Raw genomic sequence first — 18,928 nt, forward strand, 5'->3', positions numbered from 1 at the left:
AAAGGTGAAAATATGTCTTTGCTCATCATGAAAATAGTGTGGTTTAGAGTTTTCCTAGAGAATTAGATACTTCATCACAGAGTAGTGTGTAGGTAGGGTTTGTTTATGGGTTTCCCTTTCAGGTGCAGTGGGGCATGGCCAACATTTGCATTGTTTGTATTTCATTTAAATTACTATTATTTCCTTCTCTTTTTTGCAATAGGCTAAAATATGAAAGTCAGATAATCTGTTCCACATTTATATCTAACTAAGTGTTTGCATAGTTACCTGTTACCTATTCTAAATACAGAGGGCCCTATTGAAAGTGCTATGAGAAAAATAATTTCCTTATATCTAGACTCCACAAATAGCATAACTGAATTCTCCTGTGTACTAGCAGAGAAAGAGATGTGCTCTTTTTTTATAATCCACATATGCTGAGGTTGTGCACTGATGTTCTAAGTTCAGATTTGCCCTGGTTAAAGCTTGGTTTTCATTCCTTTTTGTCATCTAGGGTAGATCCTTGAATAGGTGACATGGTATAATAGAAGGGCTTTGTTATTTGTCATGTTGGGCAAAGTAAACAATTTCTTTGTCAGTTTTTTCATTTTTAAAACAAGGAGATAAGACTAGAGCAGTAGTCTTTAGACTTTCTTTGCTTTTATATGTTCTACATAGTTTTGAGTTATAAATTTACATGAAATAAAATATATAGAACTTAAGTATTCGGTTAAATGAATTTTGAAATTTGTGTATACACATATAATCGTATGTAACTGCCACCTACTAGTCAGTCCTCCTGCAGCCACTTAATGACTTCTGTCACCTAAAAGACCTCCAAGAATTTTGAAAAACTACGTATTCTCTTCTGTTTTTCTAAGTTGTGATTGAACATTTTTCATCCCAAGTTTAAATGTTCTCACAGGATGAATAGTTGACACAGTGAAAAGAGTACCATTTTTAAATAGCATGGTTAAATCTCTGTCATATATGGATCTGGTGGGATCCACATCCCATAGCAGTTGGTAATTACCATCTCATTCTGTCATTTCATGGTCACAACAAATACTTATCCACTTATTTCCTGTGATATAAGGCTCAAAGTGTTAAAGAAGTTTTTTTTTAGGTTATTTCAGTTTTTAATAGTACGGTATTGATTAAAACTATATATTGTTACAAGGTTTGATAAGTATTTGATATAAAAAGTAAAATTATTGGAAATATGTCTTTTAATTAGACATTGACTACTTTTCTCAATTAGTTCATGTGTCCATGGATAAATATTATGTTGCATACTGAGGCAAAACTCAACATCTGTTGATATTTTTCCTTCTCATAGATGTAAGTGCTGAAGACCCTTGTTCACGTAAATAAGTACATGAGTATGGAAAGAGTTTTATTATAGTAATATCACTCAGTACCTTGAACTCCTTCTAAGGTATATACCCCAAATCACATGATATTCTACTGTCAAAAAACACTTTTAATGATCTTGCAATTGTAACCCTAGATTAGGCCTTCCTTAAAATATTTTTGAAGCACTGTCTTAGAAGTCAGTTGTCCTACAAAAGTTTTTAACCAGTACTTAGAATCTTTTCATTTTTCCAACATTTGAAATTATTCTTTTGTTTGATTTGTGGTTTTTATACCCCAACACAATGCACATTGTAATACTTCAAATGGAAGACGTGTTCAGCATCCTTTTTTTCAGTAGGAGAAGAGCAATTGTGGCAGGAGATGCCTTGACCTCAAAAGTGTATTCACATCAGTTTTTAGAAAGATTACATGGAAATTGACAATGTCGAAATTGATTCCCTGAAGATTATTTATGCCCTGTATGCCTTAGAAAGTCTTTACGTAGCGCTTGAGGAGCACGCATTCCTTCTAGCATTCTGATGCTAACTCCCAAGTAACATGACATATTCAGGATTTTGTGGTAGCCATGGCGATGATGATGGGGAGTGAGAGACTTAATTTTGAGACTTTTGTTGTTGTTTTTCATGCCATTGAAATAAAATGCCGAAGTCTTTTGTTTCTTTTATTCTTTTGGAAGTTTAGTTTTCTGAACAGGGTGAATATTGTCCAAAATGTGTGGAAAATGAAGAAAATCAGAACAAATGCCAAAGTTGTGGTATTCTTTTTCCTAAGGATTTACAAAGAAATTGTAGACAAGCTATAACTTTGAATGAATCTACTGGACCATTATTAAGAACATCAATTCATCAGAATTCTGGAGGACAGAAATCACAGAACGCAGCAGTCCCACCCAAGAAGTTTTATGGCAACAGTATGGGAAAGGTTCCAGTGGATGTCATTGTGAACTGTGGTGGTGGTAGAGCGAATTTACAGACTAATGGGAAAGTCATTTTACCTAGGTCAAAAGGAGTCAAAATCACAAGCCCGAAAGAAAGGAAAACAAGCCCATCAGACCTAAATGATCCAAGTAAGTATTTTACTCCCTTTAATATTGCCTATATCAAGCCAATATTTCTCACATATATTTTTAATTATGAGTGTGAGCATATTTGAGAAGTGTAGTTTTAATAGGTATCTTCTTGTGTCAGTTGTATAACATGTTTTTTGGGTGGATGACTTAAACCATCCGTGTAGTTGGAAAATAACAACTGATTTTGTTCTCGTCCATTCCATCTTCAATAGTAAAAGCACAGACCTTGGCCCCAGTCTTAGGTCAAGTGCCAGTTGTGCCCAGCTTTGTAACTTTGGCCCAGTTAATTTAATTGCTTTGAATTGTAAGTGGATATATTTCCCACCTGAAAGTGTTTTTGAAGGAGTAAATAAAATAACATATAAAGTGCCTAGCATTGCTCAATAAATTATTTGACACATAGAAAGGACTCATTGAAAATTAATTCCCTTATCACTTTTTTTCTCCCCTAAATCTTTTTCCTCTCTTTAGACACTTGTGCACATGTGTGTGTATATGCACTGTGGTCCTATTTGTAATACGTAGCAAAAGATTGGAAACAGTCAGGGACTGGTTGAATAAACTATAGCATATGTAGTTATAAAAGGCAAAGAGCTGATTTACTATTGTGTAGAGTAATTTCCAAGATCTTTAACTAACTGAAGAAAACAAGGTGCAGATCAGAGTGTATAGTATGCTACCCTTTATTTTTGAAGGGTGGGAAAATGAATATAGGTTTTAAAAAAAAAATGGAAAGATATGCCAAAAACTAATTTAGAAAAGGTAGTTGGTTGGAAGGGGAAGAAAACAGTGTAAGAGTTAGGGATAGATGCTTCCATTTCTCCAAATAGACCTTTTTATATAGCTTTAACTTTGGAACCATGATTGCATGATTTGGGACATTTTACATGATTATAAAACAAAATTAAATCAGAAATTTAAAAAGCAACAAAAACAAAATGAAACAAACAAACCTAAGTATATATCTAGTTAATGGCTTGAACACATAGAAAATTATTTCAAATGAATTTAAATTAATATTGTGCTGTACATCCCTGATGTGATATTGCAAACAGAATTGCAAAGAAATCAATCCTAAGTATATTCAGTAATATTGTTATTAGTAATATTGGTATTATTGTTTTTAAACACACATATTGATAAAGCAAATAAGCAATTAGTCTCCAGAAACCAAGATTCTTGGTGTTAGAGAAAAGGAATACAAAGGTGCAATCAGAGAAGTAAAAATGCTGTAACTTTAAATTTGAATTAGAGATAATAGTTGAACTTATTATGTATTTTCTCTGGAAAAGAAAATAAATATTTTCTACCTTTACCCACAGGAGATGTATAGAAACAAACAACTCTAGTTCCCATATTTGTGTTTTTGAATACCATTTCCCTAAAAATAATCACAACTCCTCAGAGAAGTGCTGACTCCTAGTCTGGAGCACAAATGTATGAGATAAACCTGGATCATCTAGTCATATCTGGAAGCATGGAGGCAGTCAAAAACTATTATGGACATGTCAAAAGAGCACAGGAACTAAAATGAAAGAGCTCCCTCTCACCAATGATGGAACTACTTGGGTCACAAAAGGACCTATTTATAACTACTATTTATTGAAATACATCAAATATTTTAAAACCAATTGGTTCATAATGATATCCTCATACTCCCCCCAAAAGAAAACTATCCATTGGTTACCTTTGGACATTGCTTAATGTTCCAAATTGTTACTCTGAAAACTGGTAAATAAAGGGGATAAGATTAAGAATTTTTTTAACTTCAGAAATATGTCAAGTCCTATTTTAATTAGTTCAATATAAAAACGTTCACCTATACAAGTACCTTAGCATATTTCTCAGAAAGAACTCAGGTTAAAAAAAAGAATTACTGTATGATAGCTGTCAAGTCAACAGTCTGTTATGATGTTATGATGATATTGATATTTGATGAATATTTTATGATACATTTAGTGTTACATCAATGCATATTAAATATGGTTAATATCATTTGACTCTTTCCTAATGGTGAGGTTTTTGAACTTCAGTTGTAAGATATGAAGAAAACTTGCACTTATTAGGCAGTTACAGGGTATTATTACTGAGCCAAACTTTATATAGGAAATTTAGCATCCTGAGAAGCTTTCCAGGATGAGGGGAACTGGAAGTTAATAAGGCTAAGTGATACATTAAAAAAAACAAAATAAATACCATGTCTACATCAACCATGGAGGTGCCTTAAGTAGTTTACAATTCAGAGCTTAGCCTAGGACCATGTCAGCCATGAATTAAAACCATAAAGCATTTATTTGTTCCCCTCCCCTCCTCAAAAAAAAAAAAGTTAAAGACTAAGTATTTCCCATTAAAGTATATGGGAAAATACGTTGTATTTTAAGAACACTTCATATTAGTAATAAAGATGATATTTATTGCATGCTTATGTGCCCTTTATGTGATTCAGTTTCACAATCATGTGAGGTAGGTACTTATATACTCCATTTTATAAATAAGGCAACCTAGGCTTAAGGAGATTGAGTAACTTCTCAATATTATATTCATATGGAATTTTGTAGTTTAGATTTTTAAAAACAGGTTTTTCTGTTGCTAAAGTCTGTTTTCTTTATATGCTTAATCATACTTAAATTTGTATTCCTATTAAAATAGTTTATTATCATGAAGCTTTTATTCTGTCGTGGGTGGTCAAATAATATAATGTCCAGTGTCTCAAGTTGTGATAAATCTATGTAGAAAAGTGACTCGGGTCCAGGGAATAGAGAGTGACAGTTGTCAGGTGTCAAGAGGAGGAGGATGCTATTTTAAATAGGTGATGGGATAGGCACCTTTGATAAAGTAGCTTTGAGCAGAGCCCAGAATGAGGTGAGGAAGAAGACATGCTGATCGTGTGGGAATGAGTTTGGAATGCAAGTACAGAGACCCCATGTCCGTCTGCTTGGGCCGCCATGACAGAATATTGCCAAATGAGTGGCTTAAACAACAGAGATTTATTTTCTCACAGTTCTGGAGGCTGGAAGTCCAAGATCAAGTCCTCACCATCAGGATGGTGAGGACTCTCTTCCTGGCTTGCAGATGGCTGCTTTTTCGCTGTGTTCTCATGTAGCCTTTCTTTTGTGCGTGCACAGAGAGAGAGGTCTCTAGTATCTTCTCTTCTTATGAAGTCACCAGTCCTATCAGATTAAGGTCTCACCTTTATGACCTCATTTAACCTTTATTACTTCCTTATAGGCCCTATCTCCAAATACAGTCACATTGGGTTTTAGGGCTTCAAGATAGCAATTTTGAGGGAGCACAATTCAGTCCATAGCAGACCCTGATGCAGGATCTTAAATATGTATTTATGTAGAATATATTCTATATTTTGTACAGAATTAAAGCAGCTGTGAGAACAGTTTTTTAATTATATTATATTACCTTTGCACACTTTCCGCATTTCCTTTGCAATTATGGTGACATTGAACGCAACCCTCACTTATTTTAAGTTAATAAAACAAGAACTATGTATAATTCTACCTCTTGCAGGGTTGGGGCTTTATAGTAAGTTTTTGATATGGTAGCTATAGAAGCTTTTTTTAAAGTTTTTATTGAGATTATGATAGTTTACAACCTTGTGAAATTTCAGTTGTACATTATTGTTTGTCAGTCATGTTGTAGGTGCACCCCTTCACCCTTTGTGCCCATCCCCAACCCCCCATTTGCCTGGTAACCGCTAATCTTTTCTCTTTGTCTACATGTTTAACTTCCACATGTGAGTGGAGTCATACAGAGATTGTCCTTCTCTATCTGGCCTGCTGTTTTTGGATGGAATGTTCTATATATGTCTATTAAGTACAACTGTTTTAGCTTTTCATTTAATTCCACTGTTTCCTTGTTGATTTTATGTCTACGTGATCTGTCCAAGGATGTGAGTGGGGTGTTGAGGTCCCCTACTATGATTGTTATTTTTGATATCTCCTTTTAGGTTTCTTAATAGTTGCTTTATGAACTTTGGTTCTCCTGTGTTTGGTGCATAGATATTTATAAGCGTTATTTCTTCTTGATGGAGTGTCCCTTTGATCATTATATACTGCCCCTCTTTGTCTCTCCTTACCTGCCTTATCTCGAAGTCTACTTTGTCTGATATAAGTATTGCAACACCTGCTTTCTTTTGTTTGCCATTAGCTTGGATTATTGTCTTCCGCCCCTTCAGTCTGAGCCTGTATTTGTCATTGGAGCTGAGGTGTGTTCCCTGGAGGCAACAGATTGTTGCATCTTGTTCTTTAATTCATCTTGCCACTCTGTATCTTTTTATTGGAGAGTTCAATCCGTTTACATTGAGGTTGATTATTAATGTATGAGGGCTTAATGCTGTCATTCTGTCACTTGCTTTCCAATTTTCCTGCATTTCCTTTGCTGCTTGTCCTGTGTGTTTTGGTGTACCCATTGATTTCTGTAGTTTCTTATGCTGTGTTTCTTAGTTTTTTCCTTATTTATTTTTGTGCCTTATTTATTTTTTAGTTTAGTAGCTACCCTGAAGTTTGTATTCAGAATCTTGTGCATAACATAGTCCATTTTCTGATGACCTTTTATTTCCTTAGTCTAAACTGATTCAGTCCCTTTCCTCCTCCCCTCCTAAGTTATTATTCTCATATCTTATTCCAACTTGTGTTGTGAGTTTGTGGTTAAAGTGACAAGATTGTCTTTGTTTTTGGTGTTTTCCTTCCCTTTAGCCTAGTGCTATAGTTGAATATTTGCTATCCTATTATGATTCTATCTGTTGGTCTCCTTACTCTGTGTTTTGTGACCCCTTTCTCCCTTTTTTTCTTTTTTCTGGTATGAGAGGCTTCTTGAGGATTTCTTGTAGAGGGAGGGTCTCGTGGCTACAAAGTCCCTTAGCTCTTGTTTGTCTGGGAAAGATTCAATTTCTCCCTCATATCTGAAGGACATTTTTGCTGGATAGAGTATTCTTGGCTGAAAATTTTCATCTTTTAAAGTTTTGAATATGTCACTCCATTCTCTCCTAGCTTATAAGTTTTATGCAGAGAAATCTGCTGAAAGTCTGATAGGCGTTCCTTTGTAGGTTATTTTCTTCTGCCTTCTTGCCCTTAGTATTCTTTCTTTGTCATTCATTTTTGCCAGTTTTACTACTATATGCCTTGCAGTAGGTCTTTTTACATTGACAAATCTAGGAGATGTGGAAGCTTCCTCCACACATTTCTCTCTCATTCCCTAGGTTTAGGAAGTTCTCGGCTATTATTTCTTTGAGCACGCTTTCTGCTCCATTGTTTTTCTTTGCCCTCAAACATACCTGTAATTCTTATGTTGCATTTCCTGATTGAGTTGGATATTTTCAATTTTGCTGATTCACTCCTCCATGGTGTCCACACGAGCATTCGTGGAATCCGTATTTTGTTTTATCTCTTCCATTGTGTCTTTCATCTCTAGTATTTCTGATTGATTCTTCTTTATAGTTTCAATCTCTTTTGTGAAGTAGCTCCTGAACTCGTTGAATTGTTTCTCTATATTCTGTTTTACCTCATTGAGTTTTTTGATGATAGCTATTCTGAATTCATTGTTGTTTAGTTTACTTATTTCTGACTCCTCAAGACATAATTCTGGGTATTTATTGTTTTCCCTCTTGTCTGGAGTTTTGATGAACTGATTGATGCTGAAACTACGGGTTTTCCTCATTGTGATATTATTCAGTTGCAGTTACAGCCTGTTGCCACAGGATGGGGGTCAAGAGCCACATATTCTGAGCCCTCCGCCTTCTTCTAATATGGTGCAGCACAGTGCAGGTTCAGAGGGTTGAGGGAACACTTTCTCTTGTGAGCAGACCCGGTTTCCTGACCAGCTCTCGCTGTCTGGTCTCCTGGGGTCTTGGCTTGATGAGGTCACCCACATGAAAGGTTAGAGGGCTTCCCTCTAGGCTGCAAGGGCACCAGGGAGTCCTGGGTGATCCTGCAGATGCGCAACCCCTCCCCCGATCCTTCCCTCTCCGAGCCTCCTGCAGCAGTGACCCCAGTCTTTAGGGGAGGGAGCAGAGTTCTCACTTACCCCATCCCAGCTCCTCCGAGGGGGGCTCCAGCCTCTCTGCCCTCCGTCATTTGGCTGCTGTGACTCTCTGAGGATTCCTGTGGTATTAGGATATTTTCTCTTGGAATATGTTTGCTCCTTTTTGTTGTATGTTGGAGGGGAGGGAGTCCCCAGGCGAGCTCACTCTGCCATGACGCTGACGTCACTCCTATAGGAGTTTTAATGTCCCTGAAACAGCATAAAAATAATTGTAGATAGAACAGTAGGCCTCCCTTTTAATATATTTTTCTGTGGTTTTTCATCAACACCATAAATAGTCCATGGACTTTTTTTTTAAAGCTTGTGTGTGTCAGGCACTGTGCTAAACTTTTTACATAGTAGATCGTATGTTTTTGCGACTGTCTTTTGAAATAGAATCATTATTGTCCCCAGTTTCACAGAGGGGAGAAATTGAGGCAAATAGGTAGTAAGTGGCAAAACTCTAACTTTCAAATGTGTGTAAATCTGCATAGATCTTCTAATCTGGCTTGTTCGATTTTTGTGTTAATAAAATACCAGATCTGAAAAAGAGCCAACTTTAGCATTTGCTCTTGAGACTGGACAGCAAAATAAAAAAGACAAATGGAGTGATGCTGTGGATGGTGCCTTTCTGTGACATCTATTTTACTCAAAAATATTAACCAAGCATTTATCTGTGGCATGCTGAAATAGAAAATTGCTCCTACGAGTTTATGCATTCTTCAACACATGATTTTTTAATGCTTTTACTGTGCCAGGCACTATTTTAGACTCCAGGAATATAGCAGTGAACAAGGGAGTGTCCTTGTTCTCTTATACTTTACGTGTAGCAGGAAGAGACAAGTAAACACGCACAATAGAAAATTTAAATCAGTTGATGTGAATAAGTGAGAACCTGTGTGCTTGTTTTAGATTGAGTAGTCAATCAGGAAGTGATATTTAAGCTAAAAATTGATGATTTTTAAAAATGCAAAGTGTTAGGGGAATTGCAATCCAAACAGGAGCAAGCTTATGATGTTTGAGGAACAGAATAAATGACTAGTGTGCCTGGAGCATAAAGAGGGAAAAGTGAAGTAGTATGAGAAAGTCGCAGAAGCAGGCAAGGACCAGGTTGTGTACATTCATAAGCCAGAGTTAGAAGTTAGGATTTGGCTCAAGTACAGTGTGGGTGGCTCTTGGGACTTATGATATAGAGATGGGTTTGGTAAGATTCAATAATGAGTACAAAGTATAAGAGCAAATTACGTTCATAATGCCTTTGCTTGCCCACATTCATTTACTCAATAAGATTTATTGAGCATTAGGCACTGGCCCAAGTTCTCCCAAGGACCGGTTATGGTTTTAGTCATTTCCTGTGTGAGATAAAGTTATTTGGTCACATGGAGTTTTACACACATTTAAAATGCATGCTATTTTGTGAGCAATTTGTATTCATATTCTCTTGGTTCTTTAGATTTTTTGGAATTCTGAAATAGACCTACTGGTAAACATGTAATTTTTGCTGTAACTTGTGTATGTTTCTGTGTGGGTGGTGGTGATGGACTGTGGAATTAATTTCATATTTGTATATTGTAAAAGAAAAAAGAAAGCCAGTTCCTATGCTTTCTTCATTTTTAATTGTTCTCCAAATTTAACTTTTTATCAGATAGAGTGAACTGTATCGTCACTTATTTTTGTTAAGCTCAAATCTGGAGGAGAACCAAAGCAAATTTGGTATATTTCCCACTTTGGTAATATATTTACATTTTTAACTGACAGAAATGAAGTACCTGAAGTATTTAACCTTTCTTTATAGTCATTTTGTCCAGTGATGATGATGATGATGACAATGACAGGACTAATAGAAGAGAGAGCATATCTCCTCAGCCTGCTGATTCAGCATGTTCTTCCCCAGCACCGTCCACTGGAAGAGTAGAAGCAGCACTAAACGAAAACATCTGTAGAGTAGAGCATGAACTGAGAAGCATTCCGGCCGATTCAGAGATGCATACACTCACATTGCCAAGAAAAGCAAGAATGAAAGACCAGGTACTTTTCACATTTGTTGACATTTATTCAGATTGTCCAGATTGTCTCTCATTTGAGATGTGAAATTTTTTTTTGAGGGTAATTTAGCAGTGTCAATAGAAGAAAAAGATGATTATTCATTAAGTGGGACTTAAAAATATCACTTGTAAGATTATTTGGAAGAACATTAAAACATGTACACAAAGAAATTTCAATTAATTAAAGGCTTCAAGTGTAAAACATTGAACGAAAGAGACACTATCAACCTCACAGTGAAATAAAGTATAAAAAAGTACACTTGTATGATCTAATGGACAGAGAGAAGTCATTTTGACTTGGGTATATTTTACTGTAATATTGTTGTTTTACTATATAAAAAATGTCAAAATGTTCAGATGACAAAAGATAAAAATTACATCAATAGACAAATAATAGATCTAGAGAGGAATGTTTGTAACGCATATTAAATACGTTAGTAACATCTATACTAGAGTAAGAACTCTTAAAAGTTGGAGGAAAAAAAGATAAGCATAGTCAAGGGAGAAAATTCAGATAAGCTATTACATGAAAAGTGCAAATTACTAAAAAAGTGCAAATTAAAGAAAATGAAATGTAACTGTATACTTCATAGACTTTCAGAATTAATACAAGATCAATTAATATGTACTGCTGGCATGAATCCAAGGGAAAGACTACTTTCCTAAATTGCTGATGGAAAAGAAAGTTATGACCTTTTGGGAAAGCAGTGTAAAAAGATTTATTAAAAATTTTTAAATGTATACGAAATGACCCGATAATTCATTCCCTAGACTCAAACTCAAAGGCATCCTCCCCCTCCAGTATGTAAGATTATATATGTAAACATGATTATTGGCAAAGAAGGTCGTTGCCCATTGATATGGAAATGGCTGAAGAAATTATTATATATCCATACCATGGACTATTATGCAGCCACTGACAAAACAAATTAGAGCTATATCAGGGCTGGCCCAGTGGCGCAGCAGTTAAGTTAACGCACTCCCCTTCAGCAGCCTGGGGTTGCTGGTTTGGATCCTGGGTGCAGACCTTTGTACCGCTTGTCAAGCCGTGCTGTGGCAGGCATCTTACGTATAAAGTAGAGAAAGATGAGTGCAGATGTTAGCTCAGGGCAAGTCTTCCTCAGCAAAAAGAGGAGGATTGGTGGCAGATGTTAGCTCAGGGTTAATCCTCCTCAAAAAAAAAAAAATTAGAGCTATATCAGTGACTTTTAGGATTTCTACATGATGCCATTGAATGGGAATACCAAGATGCAGAATTATGTGTGTATTTTCTTATTTTTGTGAAAAGAACTTTTTAAAAATTTTTTGCTGAGGGAAATTCTCCCTGAGCTAACATCTGTTGCCATTCTTCCTCTATTTTGTATGTGGGTCACAGTTGCAGCATGGCCACTGACAAGTGGTGTAGGTCCGCACTCAGGAACCAAACCTGGGCCACCAAAGCAGAATGAGCCCAACTTAATCACTGGCCCTCAGGGCTGGCCCCAAAATAACTTTCTTTAAAGTAAAAAACTTGTATTTTAAAAAATTGTGTGTATGTACACATATATATGACAGAGATTATAGGAGTAATAAAAATATGGAAACATACATACTTGGTTGTTAAGATGGGAACTTTAAGAAATGAAAAACAAGTAACTATAAGGATAACAGAAAAAACAAGGATTAATATTTTTGCTATAATCTTAGGGAATGCCTTTCCAAACATTTCAGCACAGAGAAAATAGTAAATGAAAAGATGAATTAGATTTGATTAAATGAAAAGTATAAAATAGTGTACCAAAAAATCATAAACAGAATTTGATAGGTAAATACAAATAGGGAAAAAGTAGTGAACTATAGACAGTGTGAATTGGTTCTTTATATATTTTCAATTTCTTAAAAAATCAAAAAATAGAAGCAAACCATTGAAAAATGAGTAAAGGAAATGAATAGAGTTCAAAAAAGATAGTAAAGTACTGAAAATGAAATTAAAACTAAATATTTTGTTAAGTGTCATATTGCTAAAAATTTTTAAAGTATAGTAGTATGTCACATTTTGTCACATTGGCTAGTGTTTGGAGAAATGGAATGTTGGATGTGTAAATTGGTCTAACTATGCTGGAGGGCAATTTGACAGTGATTATATATACCAGGATTTAGCTGCAGAAATGCTTGTTGGAGAACAGTGTGTCGTGGGAAACGATCTGAAAGAACTCAGATGTCCAGCATGAGAGGATTCAGTTAAATAAATAGTGGATTTCCATCTGATGAGATTCATGGGTCAGCAGTTTTCAGACTGGCACACTAAAGAGTAAGGGTTCCCCAGTGCTCTTTTAGAGGCTTCCTGGAGAATGTGGACCACCCACGTTCTCGACACAGTCCCTCTACTGTAGAGTCAGCCGGATCAGGCCTTAAATTACCTATTTTATTTTTGAACTAAATAGCATCTCATTTGAAGAAAGAATTCTAAAGCAAAGAAAGAATTCTAAAGCTAAAAAAGGTTTTAAATCTCTCTACTAGATTTCTATTAGTAATCTGGGAAAATATTCATGATAAATCTGTTAAGCCTGAAAAATTAGTTGACAGAAATGAATACGTTTATATTTAATTTATATAGGTATAAACCACATTTCGTTTCAATATGTATTTTTTCCTGTGACATCGATCACACAAACGTCTCTAGAGAGATAATGAAATAGTGCCTATCTCTGTGCAGTGGACATTTTTTCCCTCTTATTTTCTGTCAAGATCATGTTGTGGTCTTATGATGGCAATAAAGTCTATAGCATGATAACTTTGATTACTTTCACTTTATACACATAAAATATGATTGATTTGCATTTGGAAGTGACTGTAAAATATTAATTTAACAGATTAAGTACAGTCATACATCACTTAATGATGGGGATGCATTCTGAGAAATGCACCATTAGGTGATTTTGTCATTGTGTGAACATCAGAGTGTACTTACACAAACCTAGATGGTGTAGCCTACTACACACTTAGGTTATATGATACTAACCTTTGGGACCATCGTTGTATATGTAGTCCATTGTATCATTGTTGACCAAAACATTACTCAACTCATGACTAGTTTAAAATTGTTAAATATATAAACAAGCATCCTTTTGTAATGCAAATAACCATTCCCCTAAATTACCTGTTTCCTAAAGAATTGCTGATTTAATCCAAGTACAGTCATGTGCTGCATAATGACATTTCAGTCAACATTCACCACGTATATGACAGTGGTCCCATAAGACTAGTACCATACATCCTAGGTGTGTAGTAGCCTATACCATAAAGGTTTGTGAAAGTGCACTCCACAATGTTCGCACGATGATGGAATCACTTAATGATGCATTTCCCAGAACTACTTCCGTCGTTGAGGAACGTGTGGCTGTTCTACAACCACCACCACTGTTACCAGCTAACCTTTATCCAACATTTTAGTGGGCGTGAAGCACTGTGCTAACCTGCTTGTATGCATTAGCTCATGTCAATAGATACTACTCTTACTCTTCATATTTTACAGTTTAGGAAACCAAAACTTAAAGAGTTAAGTTTTACAAGATCAGATCCTTAAGTGATAATAGCTGCGATTGGAACCCAGGCAGTCTGATTCCTGGAGTGCCATTCCTCACTGCTGAGCTATTACTCAAGTATTATTATTTCAAGTAATAACTAGGCAAAGTTTAGCTAGGTAAAATAGAAGGGGTTTACTTTTACATAAAATCAGTGTTTTTACCTCATCTACCACTGTTGAAGTAAAATCGATCTTATATTTTGATAATTACATTTCTTATATTGGATCTTTTTTGCATATGTGTAGTTAGTTTGCAATCTTGTTTTAGTAACTTATTAAGTGAAAATTTTCTTTTTCAGTTTGGTAATTCTATTATCAACACACCTCTAAAACGTCGCAAAGTGATTTCTCAAGAAACTTTAGTTGATCCTGTCTCTTTAAAATGCCAAAGTCGTGTTGACCTTGTCACTTTAAACTGTCGAAGTATACGAGTAGGAACACTCTTCCGGCTATTAATAGAGCCTGTAATTGTAAGTACATTCTTAAGCGCTTTACCACCTTATAGGATTCAAAATTACATGGCTAAGGGTCATTTGTAGTATTTTAAAATTTGTATTTTAAAATATTTAATTTAATAGGATATTAAATTATTTTAAGATTTCAGATTGCTTTGAGTATATAAACAATTATAAATAGCTCCTCACCATAAAAATCAGTGGATAAAAAATTTATGATAATGTAATGTTCAAGATAGGGACATATTCATCATGGGAAGATACTTAGTATTCTCACTGAGTTAGAAAACCTTCCAATATGATACTTTTTACTCTCATGCCAGCTCAATGCATGAAAAAAGTATTAAAGAACTAGAATGAGAGAGAGAAGAATCAAAAAACTATTGGAGTCTTGCAGTATTAAGACTCCTAGGACTGCATTATTGGACTGCAGTAGCCGCCCAAGAGGCCTTCTGCTTTTGTACTGGTTCAGTGTCCACAAAGCCCACAGAACTTTCTGTCGTCCCTTTATCTTACTTGTCATACCTGTGTACTTAGTGTTTGTTCTACTGCCACCAAGACCATTCAAGTGTGTATTTTCTATTTGAAACTTTAATGTAATCTCTTTAGCCTTCTTAGTCGTTATTTTTCTTCTTTCTAATATGTTTTACATATTGTTGGTAGATTAATCTTCTATAACACTGCACTTATTTTGTAAGCCTTCATTTTCTAATGCCTTAACTTGTTGTCCCTGACCATCTGTTTCCAACTATTCTTTCAAAGTCTGTCTCCTCTTATTGTCCTTTATATATACATAAAGCAGTATTTTTAAGAAACACATTATATCACATCAGGAAAGTTAAAACATAGTTTTACTATTTAAATTATGGTAAAAACTATTTCTTTCCTAGGATTCATGGTTCTAGGATACAACATGAACAAAAGGGAAAAAAACTTTATAGCTTAGTTTATAGGAGAAAATGAAATGTGGACCTGATTTCTTATCAGAGCAAAGCTGTATGGGAAACTAGCATTTTTTTTCTTTTTTGTCAAAAAACTCCAGCTTCTCGTGATATAAAAACTTTAAGTACTCCAGAGATTTAAAGCAAATTGTATGTAGACTATTTATTCATTATTGCCAAATAACATTGTGATGGACATCAGGGTTTTCAAGGATTGTGAAACTTTTGTTTTGTTACAAGCCTTCATGGGACTGATTCTTTTTCCTGATTTCTGTCAATTAACTTAAAATGTCATTCTATGTCACTATTCCTCAGAAATTTCCAGGAGTACCCTATAGGTATTATGGCTTTCCCCCACATTAACACCATTATTCAGAACTTGTCAGTATGATTAAGGTTTTTCTGGTAATTTAGACATTTAGTTGGAAGTTGCATGTTTAGTCCCAAGGCTGTCTAGCAAGAATTACATTAAAATTTGAATGAAATTTTTTTTCCTGAAAGTTACAGGTTACAATATATCTGATCTAGTGAAGAAAAACTAACTTTGTGAATTTACTTTAAGAAATAAAAGGCAGTGTGTGTAATGTAAAATGTGTTGATACAAGTTTTTTTTAATTAAAATGTTAAATGAACTATTTCAGCCAAGAAGTATTCTGTTTATAATGTGGTGGAAGTGTGCTCTCTGTGGTATTAGCCTTCCTTGTACCATGGGATTTTCCCAAAAAACATTCTTTGATGGAGTATAGTGGATCTGTAATTTCTTTAGACAGTGTATTAAGAAGATGATTTGACATTTTCTTCTTGAACTATAGTGAAATGATTTATCTGCCATGTCATTATTAATCTGAGAAATAGATTTTAATTGTTTTATAAAAATGTCAGTCGTTTATTATTAGGTAATTTAATTACTTTTTTAGGTTTTTTTTTTTTTTAATGCTTATTGGTAAAGAAGATTGGCCCTGAGCTAACATCTGTTGCCAATCTTTCTCTTTTTTTTTTTTTTTCTCTTCTCCGCAAAGCCCCAGTCCATAGTTGTATATCCTAGTCATTCTAGTTCTTCTATGTGGGATGCCTCCACAGCATGGCTTGAAGAGCAGAGTATAGGTCTGCACCCAGGATCTGAACTGGCAAACCCTGGCCGCTGAAGTGGAGCACGCAAACTTAACCACTCGGCCACAGGGCTGGCCCCAATTTAATTATTTTAAATTCACTTAGTGTTAGAATTGGCACTGTTTAGAAGTGCCAATTTTATTTAAATATAAATACTTTGATTTAAATATTTTGTTTAAGGAAAATGGCCAACATTTATTAGGAATATCATATATGTCCAAATAGGGTGTTGTCTCTCATTTTTCCAATGAAAAAATTGAGAAGATAGAAAATCAAGGTTTTCGGCCAACTTAAATTTAGAAACTCTTGGGGATGTAGGTGAAATAGCCCAATGTCTGCTTGTAATATTAATATTCGTGTGTAATTTATTTGCACACATTTTAAATGACAAATATTTAGACATTGCTTCTTTTTATACCTACATCTCATGCAACACTTTTACTCAAATGCTTTCGTCTTAGTGTCTGTCATCATTATTGCCACTTTTTTCTAATGTATTTTTCTAAAGCATATAACTTCAGCTTCTGTGTGTGCTGGAATGTTTCCCAAGCTAGAAATACCCATTCTTGATCCCCAATTGATGTGTCACTTTCCTGTAAAACCAATTAACATATTACTTTCAAACACAATCTTTGGGAGGTATGTTTAGTGACATTCTAGACTGCAATTGTTGTGGTAATTACTAAATTTATTTTCTGTTTCCTTGTTTCCTTTTTTTTTTTTTACATTGTGAAAATTTTCAAACAGATGAGTTGGAAGAATTTTACAGTCAACATTCATAAAATTCCCAGCTCAATTCTGCCATTAGCATTTAACTAAACTTACTTTTCATGTATTTATTCATTCCTCTATATGTTGATCCAACTTATTTTTTTAATGCATTTTAAGTTCTTGTTTCCTTTTTCGTTTCTCTTAACTTATGTAAACACACAAATGATTATTAATTCCGGGTGTATCAGGTTTAATGTGTCTTCTCCACATTAAAATACTCAGTTATAAAATCACCTTTTTATAAACACCAATGATAACTGATTCTTGCTGAAACTATTGGGAGAAAAGTTATTAGGGAACAGGATATTCACAAGCTTTCAAGTATTTCTCTATAGATTACTGTTTAATTACAAAGCGGAAGATATATTTTTACAGTGGAAAGACTGCCTTCGCCAAGTGATTAAGCTTATATCAATGGTGGGACAGCCTGACATCATGTGTCTTCTGTTGTGATGTAGTGGGAAGTATAAAACATCCCCTCTGTGCTGTATTTGCTGGAAATGTGTGGCCCGAATTTAAAAATGAGGAAACTCAAGTCTAGGGTCTTGTACATTTTGCAGAACCTAACTTGGGTTCTTCAAAGGCCATGTCAAGAAGAATAGAGAGAGGCAGGTTTCTGCTCTAGACAGCAGTAGACAAAAGAGACAAATGTAATATAACCTTGACATAATCATGGATTGGGGAAAAGTTAAAAACAGCAATAATGGACAGTTTTAAGCAGTTGAGGAAATTTGAGTGTGAACTGTATGTTGAATGAAGTTCATCTTGATTTTCTTAGATTTGGTAATGATGTTTTGGTTGTGTAGGAGAATGTCCTTGTTCTTGGGAGACATACCCTGAAGGATTTAGGGGTGGAACGTCATAATGTTCTCAGCTTGCTTTATGCTGATTTAGCAAAAGAGAAGTATGTGTATTTGTAAAACAAAGAGATGGAGTAGGTGTGGCAAGATATTAACAGTTAGTGAATCTAGTTAAGGAGTATTCAGGTGTTCATTGTAGCATTCTGTCACCTCCTCTTTGAAGTTATAAGAAATGGGTCTAAGTACTTGACTTAAACAAGTGAAGCCTGCTTTTCTGAGATAATTTGGGAGTGGGGTGGATATCTCATCTCATATTTAAGTGCATGATAGATGGTTCAGTTTTTCTGCCCTCGACAGTCTAAGTCCCAAATATGTCATTCCTGGTGTTCATAGCAAAACCTTCCTAAATCTATGATTGGTACTAATTTATCTTATTTTTCAGTTTTGTTTAGAGTTTATCAAGATACAGCTAGAAGGTAAGCTATTTTATGTCTTTTTACTCACTAAGGGTTTGTTTACACTAAAGCACTTTACAGGAATAAAAGATTTAAATGATATTCGTAGAGTTCATTAAGATGATTAGTTATTACATACATCTCCTTAACAAAGGGCGTCTGTCTCGATAGCGTAATTTCATTCTGTAACATCACAAAACCTATCTCTAATTTTATGAATACACTTCATTAGAACCCTCTTTTCATTAGGAAAAAAATGTAGACGATTTAAGATAATTACAAAGATTTTTATTCATTTCCCGCTAGAATTACTATTTATAGAACACAA

General features: G+C 34.8%; 1 protein-coding gene across 5 annotated transcripts in view; it reads left to right on the forward strand.

Annotated features, from left to right (window-relative positions):
• SENP6 (SUMO specific peptidase 6) overlaps nt 1-18,928 on the forward strand; it is a 116,770-nt gene that overhangs the window by 71,292 nt on the left and 26,550 nt on the right. For all 5 annotated transcript variants that reach the window (XM_023650664.2, XM_023650666.2, XM_070225154.1 and 2 more), the window contains 4 exons: nt 2,128-2,422; nt 10,254-10,486; nt 14,368-14,538; nt 18,588-18,621. In XM_023650664.2, the coding sequence (XP_023506432.2) occupies nt 2,128-2,422; nt 10,254-10,486; nt 14,368-14,538; nt 18,588-18,621 (733 nt within the window). The remainder of the gene's footprint in view (nt 1-2,127; nt 2,423-10,253; nt 10,487-14,367; nt 14,539-18,587; nt 18,622-18,928) is intronic.

This window comes from Equus caballus, chromosome 10 (assembly GCF_041296265.1).
Source record: "Equus caballus isolate H_3958 breed thoroughbred chromosome 10, TB-T2T, whole genome shotgun sequence".
In the NCBI taxonomy this organism is placed as follows: Eukaryota; Metazoa; Chordata; class Mammalia; order Perissodactyla; family Equidae; genus Equus; species Equus caballus.